The 20,553-nt window shown below is 35.4% G+C and overlaps 1 protein-coding gene across 2 annotated transcripts in view; it reads left to right on the top strand.

Annotated features, from left to right (window-relative positions):
* The window catches only part of MYO1D (myosin ID), a 371,081-nt gene that overhangs the window by 221,134 nt on the left and 129,394 nt on the right, over positions 1 to 20,553 (top strand). For both annotated transcript variants that reach the window (XM_037810313.1, XM_037810314.1), the window contains exon 20: positions 8,003 to 8,116. In XM_037810313.1, the coding sequence (XP_037666241.1) occupies positions 8,003 to 8,116 (114 nt within the window). The remainder of the gene's footprint in view (positions 1 to 8,002; positions 8,117 to 20,553) is intronic.

The raw sequence follows: 20,553 nt of genomic DNA, 5'->3' as shown, positions 1-20,553 counted from the left end.
ATAGGATTAACATTTCTATATCTCCCTGGAACTAAGTTTGTATGACTATGAGGTAGATTCTGATAAGTTACATGTGGTAAACCCCAGAACAACCCCTAAAAAAAGAAAACTCCAAATAATATTATGAAGAAGTCATTAAAGAAATTAAAGTAGTAAACTGGAAAATACTCAATGCAAAATAAAGCAATAAAGGAGGAATAGAGGAACAAAAATGACATGAGACATATAGAAAGCAAAAAGTGAAATGGCAAGCATAAATCCAACTATATAATAATATTAAATATTAATGAATTAAACAATCAACAAACGAATTTTCAGACTGGATTAAAAAAACAAGAATCAACTATATACTGTCTACAGGAGATACACTCAATTCAAAGAACCAAATAGGTTGAAAGTGAAAAGACAGAAAAAGATACATCATGTAAACCACAACCATAAGAGAGCTGGAGTGGCCATACTAATACCAGACAAAATAGACTTTAAAACAAAAAATGTCACAAAAGGTAGACATTTTATAATGATGAAAGAGTCAATTCATCAAAAATTTATAAAAATTATGAACATATATTCACCTAACCACAGAGCCCCAAAATATGAGAAGCAAAAACTGACAGACTTGAAGGGAGAAATAGATGATTCAACAGTAATAATTGGAGACTTTGATACCCCACTTTCAATAATGAATCAATAAGACGGGAGGAAATAGAAGATTTGAACAAAGCTATAAACCTCCACCCAACAATAGAATATACATTCTTCTTGAGTACACATGGAATATTCTCGGGATGGAACATATGTTAGACTATAAAACAAGAACTAATAAACTTAGAAGAATTGAAATCATACAAAGTATGTTCTCTGACCATACTGGAGTGAAATTAGAAAGCAATAATAGAAGGAAATGTGGGGAATTCACAAATATGCAAAAAGTAAATATTGCACTCCTAAATAGCCAATAGGTCAAAGTAGAAATCACAGAATAGGAAATTGAGACATATGGGAATGAAGATACAAGGTAGCATACTTCTGGAATGCAGTAAAAGCAATACTAGAGGGAAATTTAATGCCTATATTAAAAAAGAAGAATGATCTCAAATCAGTGACCTACTCTTCCATGTTAAGACTGGGAAAAAAAAAAGCCAACTAAACCCAAAGCAATTAGAAGAAAAGAGATAATAAATATTACAGCAGAAATTTATGAAACAGAGAATAGAAAAAACAATATAGAGAAAATCAATTAAACCAAAATTTGGATTAACAAAATTGATAAACCTTTAGCTAGACTGATCAAATATCATGGAGAAGGGACATTTAACTTTATCCATATAGGTTTCAGAAAACCTAACTATTATCAGTGTTTGAATATTATAAGGAAGAAGAGTTCAACTTAATGTCATACAGTCTTTTTAACAAAATAGCAGCCTGTTTTAAAGTTAGAATGAAACAAAGGTCATCAAGAAAAGCTTGCAGGTGGTATTTGGAGGTGGTCACCATAGTCTAGAATCTAGTTCTGAGCTCCCAGATTCAGAAATTCCATTTTACAAGTGTATCTAGAGTTGATCAGGCAGTCAGGAAATGACTTTTGCTAACTAAATTTACACACCCATGCAAAAAAGTATAAATCATAATGCCAGTTTGCAAAATAACAGAGGAATATACCGTTTCAGTAAATTCTCATTTCCCTATATAGGATATCTCCTTTTTAGTATCAAGGTTTTGAGAACTCAAATTAGTAGTCAGACTAATTGAGCACAGAGAGTTGGATGGTGTTGAGAATTATGTCATGTACTATGGAAAATCCTGGTGTGTCTGAGTCTGTCTTTCAAGTCATGACATTCTTGATGTCTGACAGACAGCATGTTTCTCCCTGGGTCCTCCTGGATAAAAGCTGGGAAAAAATGTTATTCTTACTACTGTATTTCTAAGCTCAAAGCACAAACAGTCTTTCTTCATGCTGCAGCTTAGATAATGTCTTTAGAAACCTTTCAATCCCAAGGATATACCAAAGCACACTCAATACAATTGCAGTAAAGCCATCTTCTTTATGTTTTGATTCTTTTAAAAACATCCACTTTCTATTAACCACAGTTATACAATATCCCTTAGGGTGGGAGACTTCTGCAAACAGTCTCGCACCTATTACACGTGTTCTCTGGTCTAACTTTCTAGGGCAACTTTATCTCCGGCCCCCTGTGGTACTGACTGCACCTATAAATAGATCAGGCTGCCTGCCTGACACTTCTAATGTTTAGTGAAATGGTAGGGATTTTTTCTTTGGTTGAGGATTTTTAGCTTTGAGTAAGAGAAAAGGAGATCTTATCTAATAGAGTCTATGACCCAGTTTTTCTATTACTTTGTGAATTTAAGTGGAAGAAAAATAGTGTTTCTATACTATAATTATTTTAATTAAGTCTGGGATTTGCAAATTTACATATGTATGCTATATTTTTTTTGTCATTTTGACTTAGCTAAGTTATGCAACTTAAAACTTTTTCTTTGTTATGTGATGCCCTTTCCTCTTACTTAATTCATGTTTTTAGGATGATTTAAGTTGTTAGAACAAAGGGTAAAGATTTGTGACTTGTTCTCTTTAGAAATTACAGTTGCATGAAATAAAAAGAATGTAATATTTCTAAACAGAGCTTCAGTAAAATTGAGCCTTTGACATTTTTGTTTGTTTCCCTATGAACTTTGGGGCAAATCGTAAAGGACAGTATTGTCTACTCTACCATTGTGGCCTACTGGTTTTGACTTTAGAGTGGCCTTGTGAAATTATGCAACAGGTTTTTTTATTTTAAACATATTCTTTTGCACCATACTCATACACTTCTCAATACGAGTCTACAAAGGAGAGGAATATAACATTTACTTATTCAGATTCAATTTTAGATGTTCTCTATACTCCTTATTCTAAGGTTGATGTGAATTATGATTAGTGTTTCCCAGTATGGATTTCACAGAACCAGTGTTCTGTTGAATATTAGTAGGTGATTGTTGTAAAAGGGTTCCAGTATTAAATTTATTTGGGAAATACTGGGTTAAACAGTTAAATATACTCTTTAAGTGCAGAAATCTTAGAGTCTTTAGTATATTCATGGGTTATGAATATTCTAGGGGAGGCTGTGGTTTGCAGTGTTTCTCAAACTTGACCATGGAACCCTTTCTTTCACAGAGCATCACATAAGGCTGATGTGCAGGGCAGCTTAGGAAAATACTGTACTCTAAAGTGTACCTTTTAAGAGTTTGTTGAAAGAATACTTATACCAAATTATTTAATTTGGGTAAATACTTACCTGTATAAACTTTTAATTAGTAGGAGTCATGCTGAATAAAAATTCTATAAAAAATGTAATAAATTCAAGCCCATTTTTTTTCTGATTATACAAAGAAACTTTTTTCAATAAGATTATGAATCTGAAGATTTTAAAAGGAAAGCTACTACCATGTAATAAACATTGCAAACACATGTACAGATATGTTTCTTATTGACCCAATCAGGATGATTCACCTGGTCTATCAGGATTCTGTGTGCAGAGTCCTGTAGTGATGGCTCATCACGAAGGTTTTGCCACTGGGAACTTGGACTGTGAAGGGGGAAATTAAATTAACTCATGGAAAAGACACTTTATGAGAGTAAAGAAAATGCACAAATAAATTTCAGTGATTACAACCTGGAGAACAAATCATTCCAAAGCAGCAATTGGTTATGTGCTTGTAAACTTCTATATTAGGGAATTTTTATTAGAGAGCTACCCACTAATAAAGGGACTTCTAGCCTCAGAAATAAAAAGAAAGAAATCTACTGTTCCTCTTTCTTCAGTGCAGAGATGAAGCTTTTCCAAGTTCAAACTGGGCATAGGTCTCGAGAAGCTATCAAATAAGTATGCTTTCATCTGGCACTTGGGAAATTTTTTTCATATGTTATACAACCTCCCCAGTGTGCTGTCGTCTTCTGCCTGTTTTCAAGTTCTGACAGTTCCTGTAATCAACACTGAGTGGCTCATGTAGAGAAGAAGACTTCCCAAAATTATCCTAACTATGGGATTAGAAGTATTCTCAAAACCATCCCTGATCAGCAAGGACATAGTGAATATTTCAGGTGTCCAGTTCTGTATTGGGGCTGTGAAGTATGAGATAAAAAGCAGCATGTGATCCCTACCCTCAAGGAGCATCCAGTCTGAGTGGAAAACAGAATTACTATTCATGAATTAAGGCAATATATAAAAATCTGTCATGGATATTTGAGATTGTTTTTTGTTGTCGTTTTTGCATTTGTATTGATGTGAAATTTGCATACAGGGAAACACAAAAATCAGTTCATTTACTAGTGATTTACTAGTACATACAGCCATGTAAATCACAACCCTATCAAGATAGATAATACACTTCCATCACCCTAGAAAGCTCTCTTACGTTCACCACCACCACCAGAGGCAACCACTGTTCTGATTTCTTTCACCGTAATTTAGTTTGCTGTTCTTGAACTTCATAAAAAAAGGTATTAAACAGTTCTGTGTGGGATTTTACTTAGTTTTGAAGGAATTTGTTAAGAGTCTCTTATTTGTAACTGTTTTACAAAGAGGGTAGCTTTTTATATATTTCCAATTTTAAGAGAATCTGCATAAACCTTTTTATTGGTTGAGTAAATCAGAGCTAGATTAGTGAGGTGTTGTGGTCAGTAGGTTAATTATCAAGAGATTTATAAGTAAAATCTACCTCTTTTGCCAAACATAGTTGCAACTGTTTATGTTTAAAAACTCAGTGTTCTATACAACCATTATAGCAAGTGTATTTTTCCATAACAAGCATCTGTGGTCAAAAGTTACAAGTCAACAGTTCTTGAAATTGTTAAAACAATCTTTCCAAGTATTAAGTGAAAACTTTTGCCCTTCATAATGAGAAGATACAGACTAAGGATAGATCTAACTCAGTTATGTTGGTAATTATAAACATCAGCCAATATTCTTTCCCATCTGTCCTTGGAGACAAAGATAATGAGGTAGCCAGTGTTTTACATTCTCATATGACCTAAGCTAATAGCTCCCCATATTCTCAAGTATCCCTCTTTGAAAGCAAAACACTTGTGCCCTTCAGTTTCAACATTAATTTTTTGTTGTATCCTTAATTTTACATATATTCAACTTTACGTATATTAATTAATTATGTAATAAAAATTAATAATTTTACATATATCAAAACTAATCTTTATATTAGTTCTACAACTATGCAACAGAAGTTTGGAAAAGAGAGTGGTCATTTTTAATTGAGAAGGTAGGTTTTTTTTGGTAAATTTGTTTTCTTTATTAGAGAAATTGTGGGTTTACAGAACCATCATGCGTAAAATACAGGATTCCCATATACCACCCCACCACCAGCACCTTGCCTTAGTGAGGAACACTTGTTACAATTGATGATAGCACATTTTTATAATTGTACTATTAATTAAAATCCATTGTTTTTTAACTTAGGGTTTACTGTTTGTGTAGTATAGTTCCTTGGATTTTTTTGTTTATTCTGTTAAGAAATTAGGGAGGTTTTATAATGGAGTGAGAACTTGAGCGGTGTCCTAAAGTATACCTAAGGAGTAAAAGAAAGGAATAGAAAATGACAAGCATGTATGAGAGCACTTGACATGAGAAGACCTGTCTGCCAGGAGCAGAGCCCTTGAAAAACTAAGGTTAAATATAGGGTAATGGCAGATTGGAAGTCAGGTAAAGGAATCAGAATCTGAGTGGCATGGAAGCTTTAGGGTCCCTAGACTTCCTATTCAAAGCACAAATCCCCTCTACCACACCCATATCAGATGTTGTTCTGGTTTGCTAATGCTGCCAGAATGCAAAATACCAGAAATGGATTGGCTTTTATAAAGGGGGTTTATTTGGTTACATAAAGTTGTCCAAGGTAAGGCCTCAACAACAAGGTACCGTCACTGAAGGATGGCCATTGGCGTCAGGAAAACCTCTGTTAGCTCAGAAGGCACGTGCTGGCATCCACTTGCTCCCAGGTTGCGTTTCAAAATGGCATTCTCCAAAATGTTGCTCTTGGGGCATTTTGTCCTCTCTTAGCTGCAACTCTTCAGAATGTGTCTCTCAGTTGCCGCTCTTCCAAAATGTCACTCTTAGTTGCTCTCCAAGATGTCACTCACAGCTGTTCCCCGTCTGGGTCTGTGTAGCTCTTTTTAAAGTACTCCACTGATCCAATCAAGAGCCACCCTGAATGTGTGGGGCAACACCTCCATGGAAATAATCCATTGAAGCGTCTTGCCCACAGTTGGTTGAGTTCACATCTCCGTGGAAACACTGAACCAATAGGTTTCAACCTAATCAGCACTAAAAAGCCTGCCCCCACAAGATTGCATCAAAGATAATAGCATTTTGGGGGACATAGTACATTCAAACCAGCACAAATGTCCTCTTAGCTTCTGCTTGAACCCTTTCTGTGTAGGACACTCACTGCCTTCTCATATGGCCCATTCCTTTTATGGACAGTAATAATTATTAGACAATCATTGATGCCTTAGGCAATAGGAAGCACTGTGTATTTTTGAACCTAAAGATTTAATCACATACCGTCATATTTTAGGGAATTTAATCTGAATCCCACCTACCCAGTGCATTAGGAAAGGGGTAGAATGAGTTGTTTCAAATAGAGGTTACAAGTTTGTTGGTTTGTTAACAGATTTATTGAGATACAATTCACATACTATACAGTTCACACACATTTAATGTGTACAATTAAAGACTTTTAGTATATTCACAGAGTTGTGCATCCATCACCACAATTCTAGAACATTTTCTTTACCCCAAAAAGAAATCCCACACCCTTAGCTGTCACCCCTTAATCTCCCTACCCCACTCCACCCCCAGCCCTAGGCAACTACAAATCTACTTTCTATCTCTCTATATTTGCATCTTCTGGACATTTCATATAAATGGAGTCACACAATATCTAGTCCTTTGTGACTGGTTTCTTAGCATACTGTTTTCAGGGATCATCCTTGTTTGTTTATTCATATGTCAATAGTTCATCTCTTTTTATTGCCAAATATCCCATTGTACAGATATATCGCATTTTGTTTATACATTCATCTCTTGATGGGCATTTTGGTTATATCCACTTTTAGCTATTATGAATAATGTTGCTGCAAGCATTCATGTACAAGTTTTTGTGTGGACAAATGTTTTCATTTCTCTTAAGTATACACCTAGAAGTGGAGTTGCTGGTAGTTCTGTGTTTAACCATTTGCAGAACTGCTAGACTCTTCCATAGTGGCAGTAACATTTTACAATTCCACCAGCGATATATGAGGGTTCCAGTTTCTCTACATCATCATCAACACTTGTCATTATCTGCCTTTTTGATTGTAGCTCTCTTAGTGGGTATCACGTGGTATCTCAATGGTTTTTTTCATTTGCATTTGCCATCATTTGTTAATCATTGTTGAGCATCTTTTCATGTGCTTATTCGGCCATTTGTATATCTTCTTTGGAGAAATGTTCATTCACATCCTTTGCCCACTTTTTAATTTAATTAAAGACAGTTTCATTTAATTAAACCTACTTTTTAACTTAATTGTTTTAACCTTTTTACCCCAATTAACGGTTGTCTTTTTATTATTGAATTGTATTTGTTTTTTATCTATTTTGGTTACAAGTCCTTTATCAGATACATGGTTTGCAAAACTTTTCTCCCATTCTATTGTCTTTTCACTTTCTTAATGGTGTCCAGGTTACATGATTTTAGTCCTTCAATTCTTCTTTGTGGTTTTCCTGTTTTGTCTGTTAAATCACAGAATTCACAAGGCTGAAAACTGCTGCTCCTTCTTAGACTGTTGTATCCATATAGTGGCCCATACATGGTAGAGACACCCATTAAAGAATTCCTAAGCCTTCCACAGCCATCCACCTTTACCCCTACATGTTTCCTAGAAAGATAACTTGATTTCATTCTTGAGGAGATACTATGGTTTATTGGTTGTTGTTTTTTTTTTCCCTCACAGGTGAATCGGTTTAGTAAGGTAGAAGATCGAGCAATTTTTGTCACTGATCGTCACCTGTATAAGATGGATCCCACTAAACAGTACAAAGTGATGAAGACCATCCCCCTCTACAATGTAAGTGCTCTCTGCTTCCCACTGAATAAAGGATTCTTCACCAGGTGTTCATGGACCACAAGTGGGTCTATAGACTGGCCTAGAATCTTTGGGGCTTTGGAGGGGGGGGGGGGTCCATGAATTCCTGAAATGATTTGCCAGTCTTATGTCTTGTATAAATGTACAATTTTCTATGGAGAGGATCCAAAGCTTCCAACAGATTAACTAAGACTTTTTGTTTGTTTGTTTGTTTTTTAAGTACAGAGACTACTGGATTCTATATGAATCTTTCTCCGTTCCTAATCTAGTCACTGCTTAAATGTGGTGGTTGTGATATATTTTTGTTTATTTTCATAAGGCTTTCTTTCATATGGAAATGAAATTAGGTGGAAAACATTAGGGAATTACTTTATGAAAACTTTACCACTCTTTTAATGTAGAAGTTTTGATACATCCACAAGTTCTTTCCACCAATATATTTCACACACATATAATTACTGGTTGTAATTTTGTGAATCTCCTTGAATCTCAATATGAGATTCTTTTAAGTTTTCCCCCCCTTTTCTCTGTCTTATGGAGTCTGTTTTACAAGTGTCTATTTGTTCTGATTCTTCATGAACATCTAGTACTGAACTTTCGGATCTTTTCATGTGTCAGGTGATTTTCTGTCTGCTAGTTCTTAAAAAAGGAGGTCTGGGCTCTATGAGGAATATTGTTTAGAGATTATTTTAAATCCAGTTGGTCTCTTCAAAAGGGAATAGGAAATATTTGTATTGTTTTGTAATTTTATTTTCTTAAATCAGGGGTCCTGTGGGTTGTGAGGTACAAAAAAGGCAGACTATTTCCAGCTTTGCCAAAAGATTTAGAGCATCTCTGCAGGCTATTGCTCCCATTATGGGACTGAGATTTGTCTCCACTACACATACCCTCCACCCACACACACGTGCACCTTCCTCCTGTTCAGTAGAAAGATTAATGGACTACAGCTAAGAAGAAAGTGATATCTAAGACATTCCTGATTGTATATAGCCTCTTAGCAAAGACTTTAATCTATATGTCAATCACAGTATAAGCCTAGTAACTCTGAAATCGTATAGTAGGCAATGGAGGAAGATGAGGGAGAAGATCATATTTCGTCAAAGTCTAATGAAATGTGGAACCAAACAAAGTTAAATTTTGGTATGAATTTTATTTCTTTTCCTTACTTTCTATTAAAAGGTGATCAATCAGGTCCATGATATAAATTCAGTCAATGGTTAAACAACTGATTGAACTGAAGTTATTTTCCCAAACTACCCCATGGAGATAGTCAATGATATAGTGGATTTAGATCAGAGATCACACAACCAGCAATTATATGTGTGTAAAATATATCAGTGGAAAGAGCTTATAGAAGCACATAAATTCTTTGTTTAAAAGAGCGGTAATGTTTCAACAAACAGCATAGTCAAATAATTGTTAACAGCAATCTGAATCTGAGAAAGAAACATTCAATTTACAGGTGACCCCTTTAGTAGCCACAAAGTGACTTTCTATGTACAAGTACTGCATACTCAGGCTTTCAGTCAATTTAAATATGAGTTGCCAAATTAGCAACATTCCCTCGAGTCACTCTTTTTTTTTTTTTTTTTTTCCCACGAGTCACTCTTTACGTGAAATTTTAGGTTATAATTTTGAATTAAAGCACTGATTCCAATACAGTAGTCAAGAAAGCATAAAATTTTTCAGAGTACAGTAGGTTCAGAATTTGAATATTGTACAAAGCTGGGAGACTCATGCTTACTGTGGCTTCTTGATATGGAGAACAAAGGCCAAGTCACCAATGTAATTAGTAATGTGTTCAAAACAACCTCTTCAACTCTGAGAATCATCCTGGAGATTACTATAAATTGATGGGAAAGATTGCTTCCCTTGGCTGAGGCATTTGCCTGAATAAATGTACTTCTGCCGTTTGATTTCATGTGGCTGTTGGTCCCAGTGCCCAGGGAATGGGTTGTCAAGATTGCATTTAATTTGCCTAAACATAAAATCTGTTCACCGGTTTCTAGTGAGACTGCATAAACTGAAACATTAAACCTGACCTCTGCTGGGATTCCTTTTACTCTCTTTTATTGGTGAGTGGTTTTGCTTGATGCGTTTGTTTGAAGGAGGTTTGAATCTGCCCATTAATGTTGTTTGATACAGTCCCTTTTTATCAGTATGTGCTTGATGGCTAAGGAAGAAGCCAATTAATTACACAAATACCTCTTTTGGTTCTGTGGAGAATGCAAAGCAAGCAGGAGAGAGAAAAGTGACAATTATCTGAACTGATGTGACTGTTTTATAGAGTAAATTGATTGTAATTATGCCAAGCTTCATGCTTTATTGCTCTATTTGATGTGACTCACTTAGAAAAATATCTTTTCGTTTGGAAGATGGATTGTCCTTGTAATGTGTACACGGGTGGACCCTGCTGAAATCCATCCACCTGCCAGCTCTGCTCACCATCACCATTTCTAAAGCACCCTTCCATCATGGCAGTGTCCCAAGGGAAGGTGTTTCCATGGTAATCTCGATGGAGGCAGTCAGCTGACATCTGGCATGGCCTGAGCTGGTGCTTGCTAGCCATCTCCCCTCTCTAGCCCCTTCCTCAAGCCTTTAAACTATATTTATTAGTCCTCTTTAATGGAAAGTATATAATCCCTTAATGTCAGCCCCTGAGTGGCACTCAGGTTTATTTATTTATTTATTTAGGTAATAAATTTACCTTTCTAATTAATTCCCGGCAGTTCCTGGAAGGCTGTATTATTTTGAAGTCTTATGCAAATGTTTATATTTTTTGCCTGATAAAACAAAGAGAGTTGCTTAGCAGTATTTGGTATTTAGAAAACTTCCTTTTTTTAAAAAAAGTGATGTCTGTATTATGTCTTCTAAAGAGAACTTTTAGAAAGATACAGATGTTAAGGTTTCAGTTTAATTTTCAAGAATATTTTTTTCTTGCTCTGATGACTTTGGCAGCAAAAAAATCTTTCCCCTCAGAATTTTTTTTAGCACTCAAATGATTTTATTATTGGATTTAAGTGAGCCACATGATTTTAAAATACTTTCTAACAAATGTGACGTCTAAACAATTTTCTTTTCTTTTCTTTTCTTTTTTTTGTTAGTAAGAGAGAAAGAAATCAGAATTTCAAAGCTACCTTCTTGATTGTTTTCCTGTAGTGTGGGCAGAAGTAAAAGCCTTTTGTTATACTGGTTGGCGACCACTGCTTATGCTAAACAGCACAAAGCAAGACAACTTATAATGTCAGAAGTCAGTTCATGGAGCACTAGGTAGAGTCCATTCTCATCAGTACTTGTACTTGGAAATTCAATTTCCAGTGTAAGAGGTATAGCAAAGCAGCATCTGAAAGCAGTGACCATTAGGGCCAATTTATGACTCCTTTCAAAAGCTGTCTTCTTACAGAAACATAAAGTCTTTCAAAAACCCAAAGTATAAGAAAATTAGTTCAACAGCACCTTATTTATCCAGACATTAAATTGCTAGAAACAAGACCCTTTTAGAACAAAGCCTGAACCAAAAAGTATACATAGAAAGGTCTCTTCATAAGCTGAGGCACTGATAGGCTTCCTTTTATACAACTGTCTTTTCAGAGCTCTCTTTTATTCAGTAAACATTTTGAGCACCTACTATATGCCGTGCATTTGCCAAGCATTGGGCAATGCAATAATACATCACACAGTCTCTGCCCAAAAGGCCTCTCGGTTCTCTGGGTGAGGTGGAGAAGTAAGTCAGCCCGTACAGTACAGTGCTTAGACGAACGATCCCAGTGCAGACAGGAAGGAACATATCACTGTGATACCTTTACTCTCAAGAGAAACTGCCCTCAGAAAGGTGAAATCTTCCTCTCAAGGTCATGGAGGCCACAGGGAATGGAGTTGGGACTCACACCGGTGTCTATGTGACCTTGGAACCTTTGTTCGTAATCCCTACAGTAAACTGCTACCTGCTGCCTCCCTTTTGTGATGGACAACACATAAAACTAAAATCCATCCCCCATTTTAAGAAGGGGAGAGAAATAACAAAACTAACATTTGTTGTGCACCTAATGCCAGACATTCATTAGGTGATTTAAATGTACTATATCATGATCTTCCTAAGAATCCCATGCAAGAAGTGTCATTTTATAAATGAAGAAACTGATTCTCAGAGAAGTTGGTCACCAGTTCAGGATTTCAATACTGTTTTCTGACGCCAAAGCTTGGGTGCCAACCAGGCATCTTCTAGCTTAGTTGCTTACATTAGTCTATCTCATCCTCCCCAATTTCTCTTATTAATGTAAGTCTTTTGCTTTATAAAATATTTAATCTTAAAATGTTTAAGAGTAACTGAGTCATTGTCCCTGGAGATCCAGCAGGAAACTGGATAATTAAGACCACAGCCTCTGGATTGGCCATGTTCCTCATGCCAAGGGCTCCAAATGTTTGGTCCATTAGGGTCCAGAAAAGAAAAAAAAAAAAGAAAACATGTTACTTCATTTCTGCTGGAGGGAAACAAACAAACAAAAAATACCTTTGAAGAAAACTGCCACATTGTACTTCTATTTGCACAGCTTTTCTCTCTTAATTGCAGTCCTGTCTTTTCAAAGAACTATGTAGGAAAAGGTTCTGCAGTCTCAGACAGACCAGGAAAATGTAGTGCTTTTATTGCTAACCTAATATTTAGGAGTGAATTTTATTTGATTTAGTGTCCAATTTTTTAAGAATTTATTTTTTAATTATAAAATATGCATAACGTAAAATCTTCTTAACCATTTTAAATGGACAGCTCTTTCTCATTAAGTACATTGATAATACTGTGTAACTTTTACCACTGTCTATTTCCAGACTATGCACCATCCCAAACCAAAACTCATACTCGTTTAGCAGTAACTCCCCTTGCCCCATCCCCAGCCCTGGGAACCACTATTCTGCTTTCTGTCTCTATGAATTTGCTTATTCTGAGTATTTCGTATAAGAGAAATCATACAATATTTATTCTATCATATGTGGCTTATTTCACTCAACATGATGTCTTCAGGGTTCATCTGTGTTGTAACACTTACCAGCACTTCACTTCTTTTTATGGCCAAAAAAATATTCCATTTTGATATACCACATTTTGTTTATCCATTCATCAGTTCCACATTTTGTCCATCCATTCATCAGTTGATAGACACCTGGGTTGTTTCTACCTTTTGGCTATTATGAATAATGCAGCAGTGAACATTGGTGTACAAATATCAGTCCAAGTCCCTGCTTTTTTAGTTATTTTGAATATATACCTAGGAGTGGAATTGATGAGTCTTATGGTAATTCTGTGTTTACCTTTCTGAGGAACCGCCAAACCGTTTTCCACAGTAGCTGTACCATTTTACATTCCCACCAACAGTGTATGAGGGTTCCTATTTCTCTGCATCCTCACGAATATTGTTATTTACAGTTTTTTAAAAAATAATAGCCATCCTAGTGGGTAAGAAGTGGTATCTCACTGTAGTTTAAATTTGCATTTCTCTAGTAGCTAATGATGTTGAGCATGTTTTCCTATGGTTATTTGAATACCTTCTTTGGAGAAATGTCTTTTCAGATCCTTGGCCCACTTTTTAATTGGGTTGTTTGTCTTTTTGTTTTTGACTTGTAGGAATTCTTTATATATTCTGGATAGTAAACCTTTATCAGATATATGGTTTGCAAATATTTTCTCCCATTCTGTTGGTTGTCTTTTCACATTTCTCTAGTAGGTAATGATGTTCAGCGTGTTTTCCTATGGTTATTTGAATACCTTCTTTGGAGAATGTCTTTTCAGATCCTTGGCCCACTTTTTAATTGGGCTGTTTGTCTTTTTGTTTTTGACTTGTAGGAGTTCTTTATATATTCTGGATATTAAACCTTTGTCAGATATATGGTTTGCAAATATTTTCTCCCATTCTGTTGGTTGTCTTTTCACTTTCTTGATAATGTCCTTTGATGCACAAAAGTTTTTAATTTTTATGAAATCTATTTTATCAGTTTTTTTCTTTTGTTGTTTATGCTTTTGGGGTAAAATTTAAAAATCCATTGCTTTCTAAGGGTCCTGAAGATATTTCCCTATGTTTTCTTATAAGAATTTTATATTTTTTAGGTCTTTGGTTTGTTTTTTTTGTTTTGTTTTGTTTTGTTTTGTTTTGTTTTTTTACCACGCAGTCATACAAAACAAATTGTACTTTCGATTGTTTACAGTACCATTACATAGTTGTACATTCATCACCTAAATCAATCCCTGACACCTTCATTAGCACACACACAAAAATAACAAGAATAATAATTAGAGTGAAAAAGAGCAATTGAAGTAAAAAAGAACACTGGGTACCTTTGTCTGTTTGTTTCCTTCCCCTACTTTTCTACACATCCATCCATAAACTAGACAAAGTGGAGTGTGGTCCTTATGGCTTTCCCAATCCCCTTGTCACCCCTCATAAGCTACATTTTTATACAACTGTCTTCGAGATTCATGGGTTCTGGGTTGTAGTTTGATAGTTTCAGGTATCCACCACCAGCTACCCCAATTCTTTAGAACCTAAAAAGGGTTGTCTAAAGTGTGCGTAAGAGTGCCCACCAGAGTGATCTCTCGGCTTGTTTTGGAATCTCTCTGCCACTGAAGCTTATTTCCTTTCCTTTCACATCCCCCTTTTGGTCAAGAAGATGTTCTTTTGGTTTGTTTTTGAATTAACTTTTGCATATGGTAAGAGGTAGGGGTCCATATTCTTTTTTTTTTTGCATGTGGATTTTTGATTGTCCCAGCACCATATGCTGAAGAGACAGTTATTTTCCCATAGAATGGACTTGGCTCTCTTATCAAAACTGAACTGATCATCGATGTGTGGGTTTAATCTAGACTTTCAGTTCTCTTCCATTGGTCTATATATCTATCCTTATGCTGGTACCACACTGTTATAATTACTGTAGCTTTGTAGTAAGTTTTGAAGTCAGGAAATATGTGTCCTCCAACTTTGTTTTTCTTTTTCAAGATTGTTCTGGCTATTTGGGGCCCTTTGCAATTCCATAGGAATTTAAGGATCATCTTTTCCATATCTGCAAAAAAAAAGACTGCTAGAATTTTGATAGGGATTGCATTGAATTTGTAGATTGCTTTAGGCAATATTGACATCTTAATATTGAGTCTTCCAATCCATGAATACAGGATATCTTTCTCTTTATTTAGGTCTTCTCTAATTTCTTTTGGCAATGTTTTGTAGTTTTCAATTTACAAGTCTTTCACCTCCTTGGTTAAATTTTTTCCTAGGTATCTTATTCTTTTAAATGCTGTTGTGAATGGAATTGTTTTCTCGATTTCCTTTTCAGATTGTTCATTATTGATGTATAGGAATCCAGTTGACTTATGTGTGTTTATCCGGTATCTTGCAACTTTGCTGAATCCATTTATTAGTTCTTGGAGCTTTGTTGTAGATTTTTCAGGATTTTCTCTATATAGGATCACCTGCAAATAGGAAAGTTTTACTTCTTCCTTTCCAGTTTAGATGTTTTAGTTTTTTCTCTTGCCTCATCGATCTGGCTAAAATTTCCAGTACAATGTTGAATAACAGTGGTGGTAACAGTGGACATCTTTGTCTTGTTCCTGATCTTAGTGGGAAAGCTTTCCATTTTTTGACCATGGAGTGTGATATTTACTGGTGAGTTTTTCATAAATACCCTTTAACAAGTTAAGAAGTTCCCTTATATTCCTAGTTTTCTGAGTGTTTTTATCATGAAAGTGATAATTGGCTTGATTTTGTCAAATGGCTTTTGTGCAATTGAGATGATTATGTGTTTTTTCCCTTGAATCTGTTAATATGGTATATTACATTGATTGATTTTCTTGTGTTGAGCTATCCTTGCACTCCTGGAATAAATCACACTTGCTCATGCTGTATAATCCTTTTAATATATTGTTGGATTTGCCCTTATTTTGTTGAGGATTTTTGCATCTATATTCATAAGGCATATTTGTCTGAGATTTTCTTTTCTTATGCTGTCTTTAATTGTCCTTGGTATCAGGGTAATACTGACCTCATGGAATGAGTTAGGAAGGAATCCCTCCTCTTCTATTTTTTGGAAGCGTTTGAGAAGGATTGGTGTTAACTCTTTAAATGTTTGATAGAATTCAGCAGTGATACCTCCTGGTCCTGGAATTTCTTTGTTGGGAGGTTTTGTTTGTTTGTTTGTTTGTTTTGTTTTGTTTTGTTTTGTTTTATTAAATTCAGTTTTATTGAAATACATTCACACACCATACAATCATCTATGGTATACAATCCACTGTCCACAGTATGATAACATAGTTATGCGTTCATCACCACAATCTATCTCTGAACATTTTCCTTACATCAGAAAGAACCAGAACAAGAATAAAAAATAAAAGTGAAAAAAGAACACCCAAATCATCCCCCATCCCACCCCATTTGTCCTTTAGTTTTTATCCCCATTTTTCTACTCATCCATACACTAGATAAAGGGGGTGTGATCCACAAGGTCTTCACAATCACACTGTCACCCCTTGTAATCTACATTATTATATAATTGTCTTCAGGAGTCGAGACTTCTGGGTTGGAGTTTGGTAGTTTCAGGTATTTACTTCTAGCTATTCCAATACATTAAAACCTAAGACGTGTTATCTATATAGGGCATAAGAATGTCCACCAGAGTGACCTCTTGACTCCATTTGAAATCTCTCAGCCACTGAAACTATTTCGTCTCATTTTGCATCCCCCTTTTGGTCAAGAAGATACTCTCAGTCCCACGATGCCGGTCCACATTCATCCCCGGGAGTCATATTCTGCATTGCCAGGGAGATTTACACCCCTGGTAGTCGGGTCCCACATAGTGGGGAGGGCAGCGAGTTCACCTATTGAGATGGCTCAGTTAGAGAGAGAGAGGGCCACATCTGAGCAACAAAGAGGTATTCAGGGGGATACTCTTAGGCACCATTACATGCAAGTTTAGACTCTCCTTTGTGTAATGAGCTTCATAAGGGCAAGTCCCATGCTTGAGGGCTCAGCACATCAAACCGCCAGGCCCAATGTTTGTGCCAACATCAACACCAGTCCAGGTGAGGATGTCCAACACATCCGCACCTTCCCCCAGATCCTCGGGGCTGGGGAGGGGGAGGCTGTAAATATATTTTTTATTATCTGCCCAAATTACTCTGGGATGTGTCACTATTTCACTCCAGCCTATACTAACCTACTGTATCTCACTTCCTATTCAAAGTTCCATGACATTGTGGTGTTTGAACAAATCGACTGTAGAGTTGTACCATTTAGAGAATTTAGATCCTGTACCAAATAGATATCTCTTCCCTTGGTCTCATATGGAAGTTGAAGTTTTAAAACACAATCAGTTTCAACCTTTACCCTTTGGCCTGGCTTGCCCCAGTCTTAACCAGACCTGCTTCATTCATATCACTAATTGAAGTCTGGGCTCTTTTTCAGCTTTTTTTTTTTTTGACAGTGGCTGTATGCACTAATACTGACATTCGAATCTGCCGAGCTCTAGCTCTGAGTTTCAGGTGTCTCAGAGATATGCATTGTTCCAGAGACCAATCAGGTTATACGCTAGGGGATCAGCATCTCAAAGTTTAGAGATAGGCATTACAATTCAGGGATAGAATTAACTGCTGTAAGAGCTTACAATCTAGGGACTATTACAATTATTATGTCCACGTTAGGCTATGTTCTAAGATTCAATTCTGAGTTTACACATTGTAGTTAGTCCATATTGGTGAGGCATCATCCCTCTCATCATGTTTTCTCCAACACTTTTACTCCTATATATATTTTCCTACAATTTTATAGAGTTATATTCACATACCATACATTTATCCACAGTGTACAATCAGTTGTTCCTGGTATCATCATAAAGTTGTACATTTATCACCACAATCAGCACTTGAACATACTGATTACTACAAGAAAAATTGTGGTTTTTTTTAGCAATAAGAAAAAAATGATAAAAAGAAAAATAACATGTCATACAATACAATATACTAGTAAGGACAGCAACAAATAACACCACTACCAAGAATCCCATATTCCTCCCCGGATTAACAATGGATTTTTCATCAGAGAACATGGAGGCCAGAAGACAGTGGGATGGCAGATTTAAATTCCTTAAAGAAAAAAATCTGTCAACCGAGAATTCTATATCTGGCAAAATTACCTTTCTATATCTGGCAAAATTATCTTTCAAAAATGAAGGAGAAATTAAGGCATTTATAGATAATCAAAAGCTGAAAGAGTTCATTACCAGAAGACCAGGAATATGGAATCCCATATTCCTCCATTAAATGCCATTAAATGCCATTAAATGTAACAAAGGCAATATGCCAATGCTAAATGTATATGAGAGGGGGATATGGGGGGGAGGTTTTTAATTACTGATTCAATCTCTTTACTTCTTATAGATCTGTTGAGATTTTCTACTTCTTCTGATATCAGATTAGGTAATTTGTATGTTTCAAGGAATTTGTCCAATTGATCCAGGTTTTCTAATTTGCATATAATTTGTTCACAGTACCATTTTATAATCTTTATTTCCATAAGATGAATACTAATGTCCCCACTTTCATTCCTGATTTTAGACGTGTCCTCTTTCTTTCTCTCTTTGTCATTCTGGCTGAAGTTTTGTTGATTTTATTGATCTTTTAAAAAAAACTCACTTTAATTTCACTGATTCTCTCTATTGTTTTACTATTCTCTATTTCATTTATGTCTGCTCTAATCTTTACTATTTCCTGCCTTCTACTAATTTTGGATTTAGTTTGTTCTTCTTGTTTAGTTTTTTTAGGTGTGAAGTTAGGTTATTAATTTGTGATCTTTCTTCTTTTTTAATGTAGGTATTTAGAACTATAAATTTCCCTGTGAGCGTTGCCTTTACTGTGTCCCGTAATGTTTGATATGTTAGGTTTCCATTTTCATTTGTCTCGCTATTTCCTAATTTCCATGATGATTTCTTCTTTGAACCATTTGTTGTTTAATAGTCTGTTGTTTAATTCCATCTATTTGTGAATTTTGCAGTTTTCCTTCTGTTACTTATTTCTAGCTGTATTCCATTGTGGTCTGAGAAGATAATTTGTATGATTTTTTATATTTTTTAATTTATTAAGATTTGATTTGTGGCCTAACCTATGGTCTATCCTTGAAAATGTTCCATGTGCACTTGAGAAGAATATGCTGCTGTTGTTGGGTAGAAGGTTTCTATGTGAGTCCATTAGGTCTAATTGGTTAATAGTAGTATTCAAGTCCTCTATTTCCATATTGGTCTATTGTTTGGATGTTCTATCAGTTATTAAAGTGGCGTATTGAAGTCTCCAACGATTATTGTGGGACTGTCTATTTCTCCCTACAATTCTGTACATTTTTGATTCGTATATTTTGGGGCTCTGTTATGACATGCATATGTGTTTATAATCATTGTATTTTCTTGCCATATTGAAACTTTTATTAATATATAATATCCTTTGTCTCTTGTAATCTTTTTTTACTTAACTCTGTTTTGTCTGTCAGTAATATAGCCATTTGGCTCTCTTTCAATTACTGTTAGCATGAGCTATCTTTTTCTACTCTTTTACTTTCTGCCTCTTTGTATCTTTGTACCTAAAGTGAGTATCTTGTATACAGCTTATAGATGGATCATGCCTTTTCATCCAGTCTGTCAATTTCTGCCTTTTAATAGGGGGGTTTGATCAATTGACATTTAAGGTAATAACTGAGAAGGAAGGATTTACTTCTGCCATTTAGCTGTGTTTCCTATATGTCTTGAATGTTTTTTGCTCCTCAATTACTCCATTGCTGCTTTTTTTTGTACTTGGTTGCTTTTTTGTAATGTACCATTTTGATCCCCTTCTTCTTTCCTTTTCGCTATATTTTTTAGTTAATTTCTTAGTGGTTACCTTTGTAATTACAATGAACATCTTAAACTAATAAAACCTAATTTGACAAATAACAATCTAGTTTCAGTACTGTACAAACTGTTTACTCCTATGTATCTCTGTCCCTCCCTCTTTACATTGTTATTCTCTCAGATTACATCTTTATACATTGTATTCCTACTAACCTAAATTTATAATGTTATTTTACACAGTTGCCTGTTAAGTCATATGGGGGTGAAAGCAGTTACAAACCAAAGGTACAATAGTACAGGATTTTATATTTACCTATGTATTTTTTATCTCTGCATATGCCTTTGAGTTACTGTCTAATTTCCTTTTATTTCAGCCTGAAGGAGTCCCTTTCATATTTCTTGAAAGGCTGGTCTTCTGGTAATGAACTCTTCCAGCTTTTGATTATCTATAAATGCCTTAATTTCTCCTTCATTTTTGAAAGATAATTTTGCCACATATAGAATTCTCAGTTGACAGATTTTTTTCTTTAAGGAATTTAAATTTGCCATCCCACTGTCTTCTGCCCTCC

This window comes from Choloepus didactylus, chromosome 18 (genome assembly GCF_015220235.1).
Source record: "Choloepus didactylus isolate mChoDid1 chromosome 18, mChoDid1.pri, whole genome shotgun sequence".
NCBI classification, from domain to species: domain Eukaryota; kingdom Metazoa; phylum Chordata; class Mammalia; order Pilosa; family Megalonychidae; genus Choloepus; species Choloepus didactylus.
This window is presented reverse-complemented; position numbering and strand designations above follow the sequence as displayed.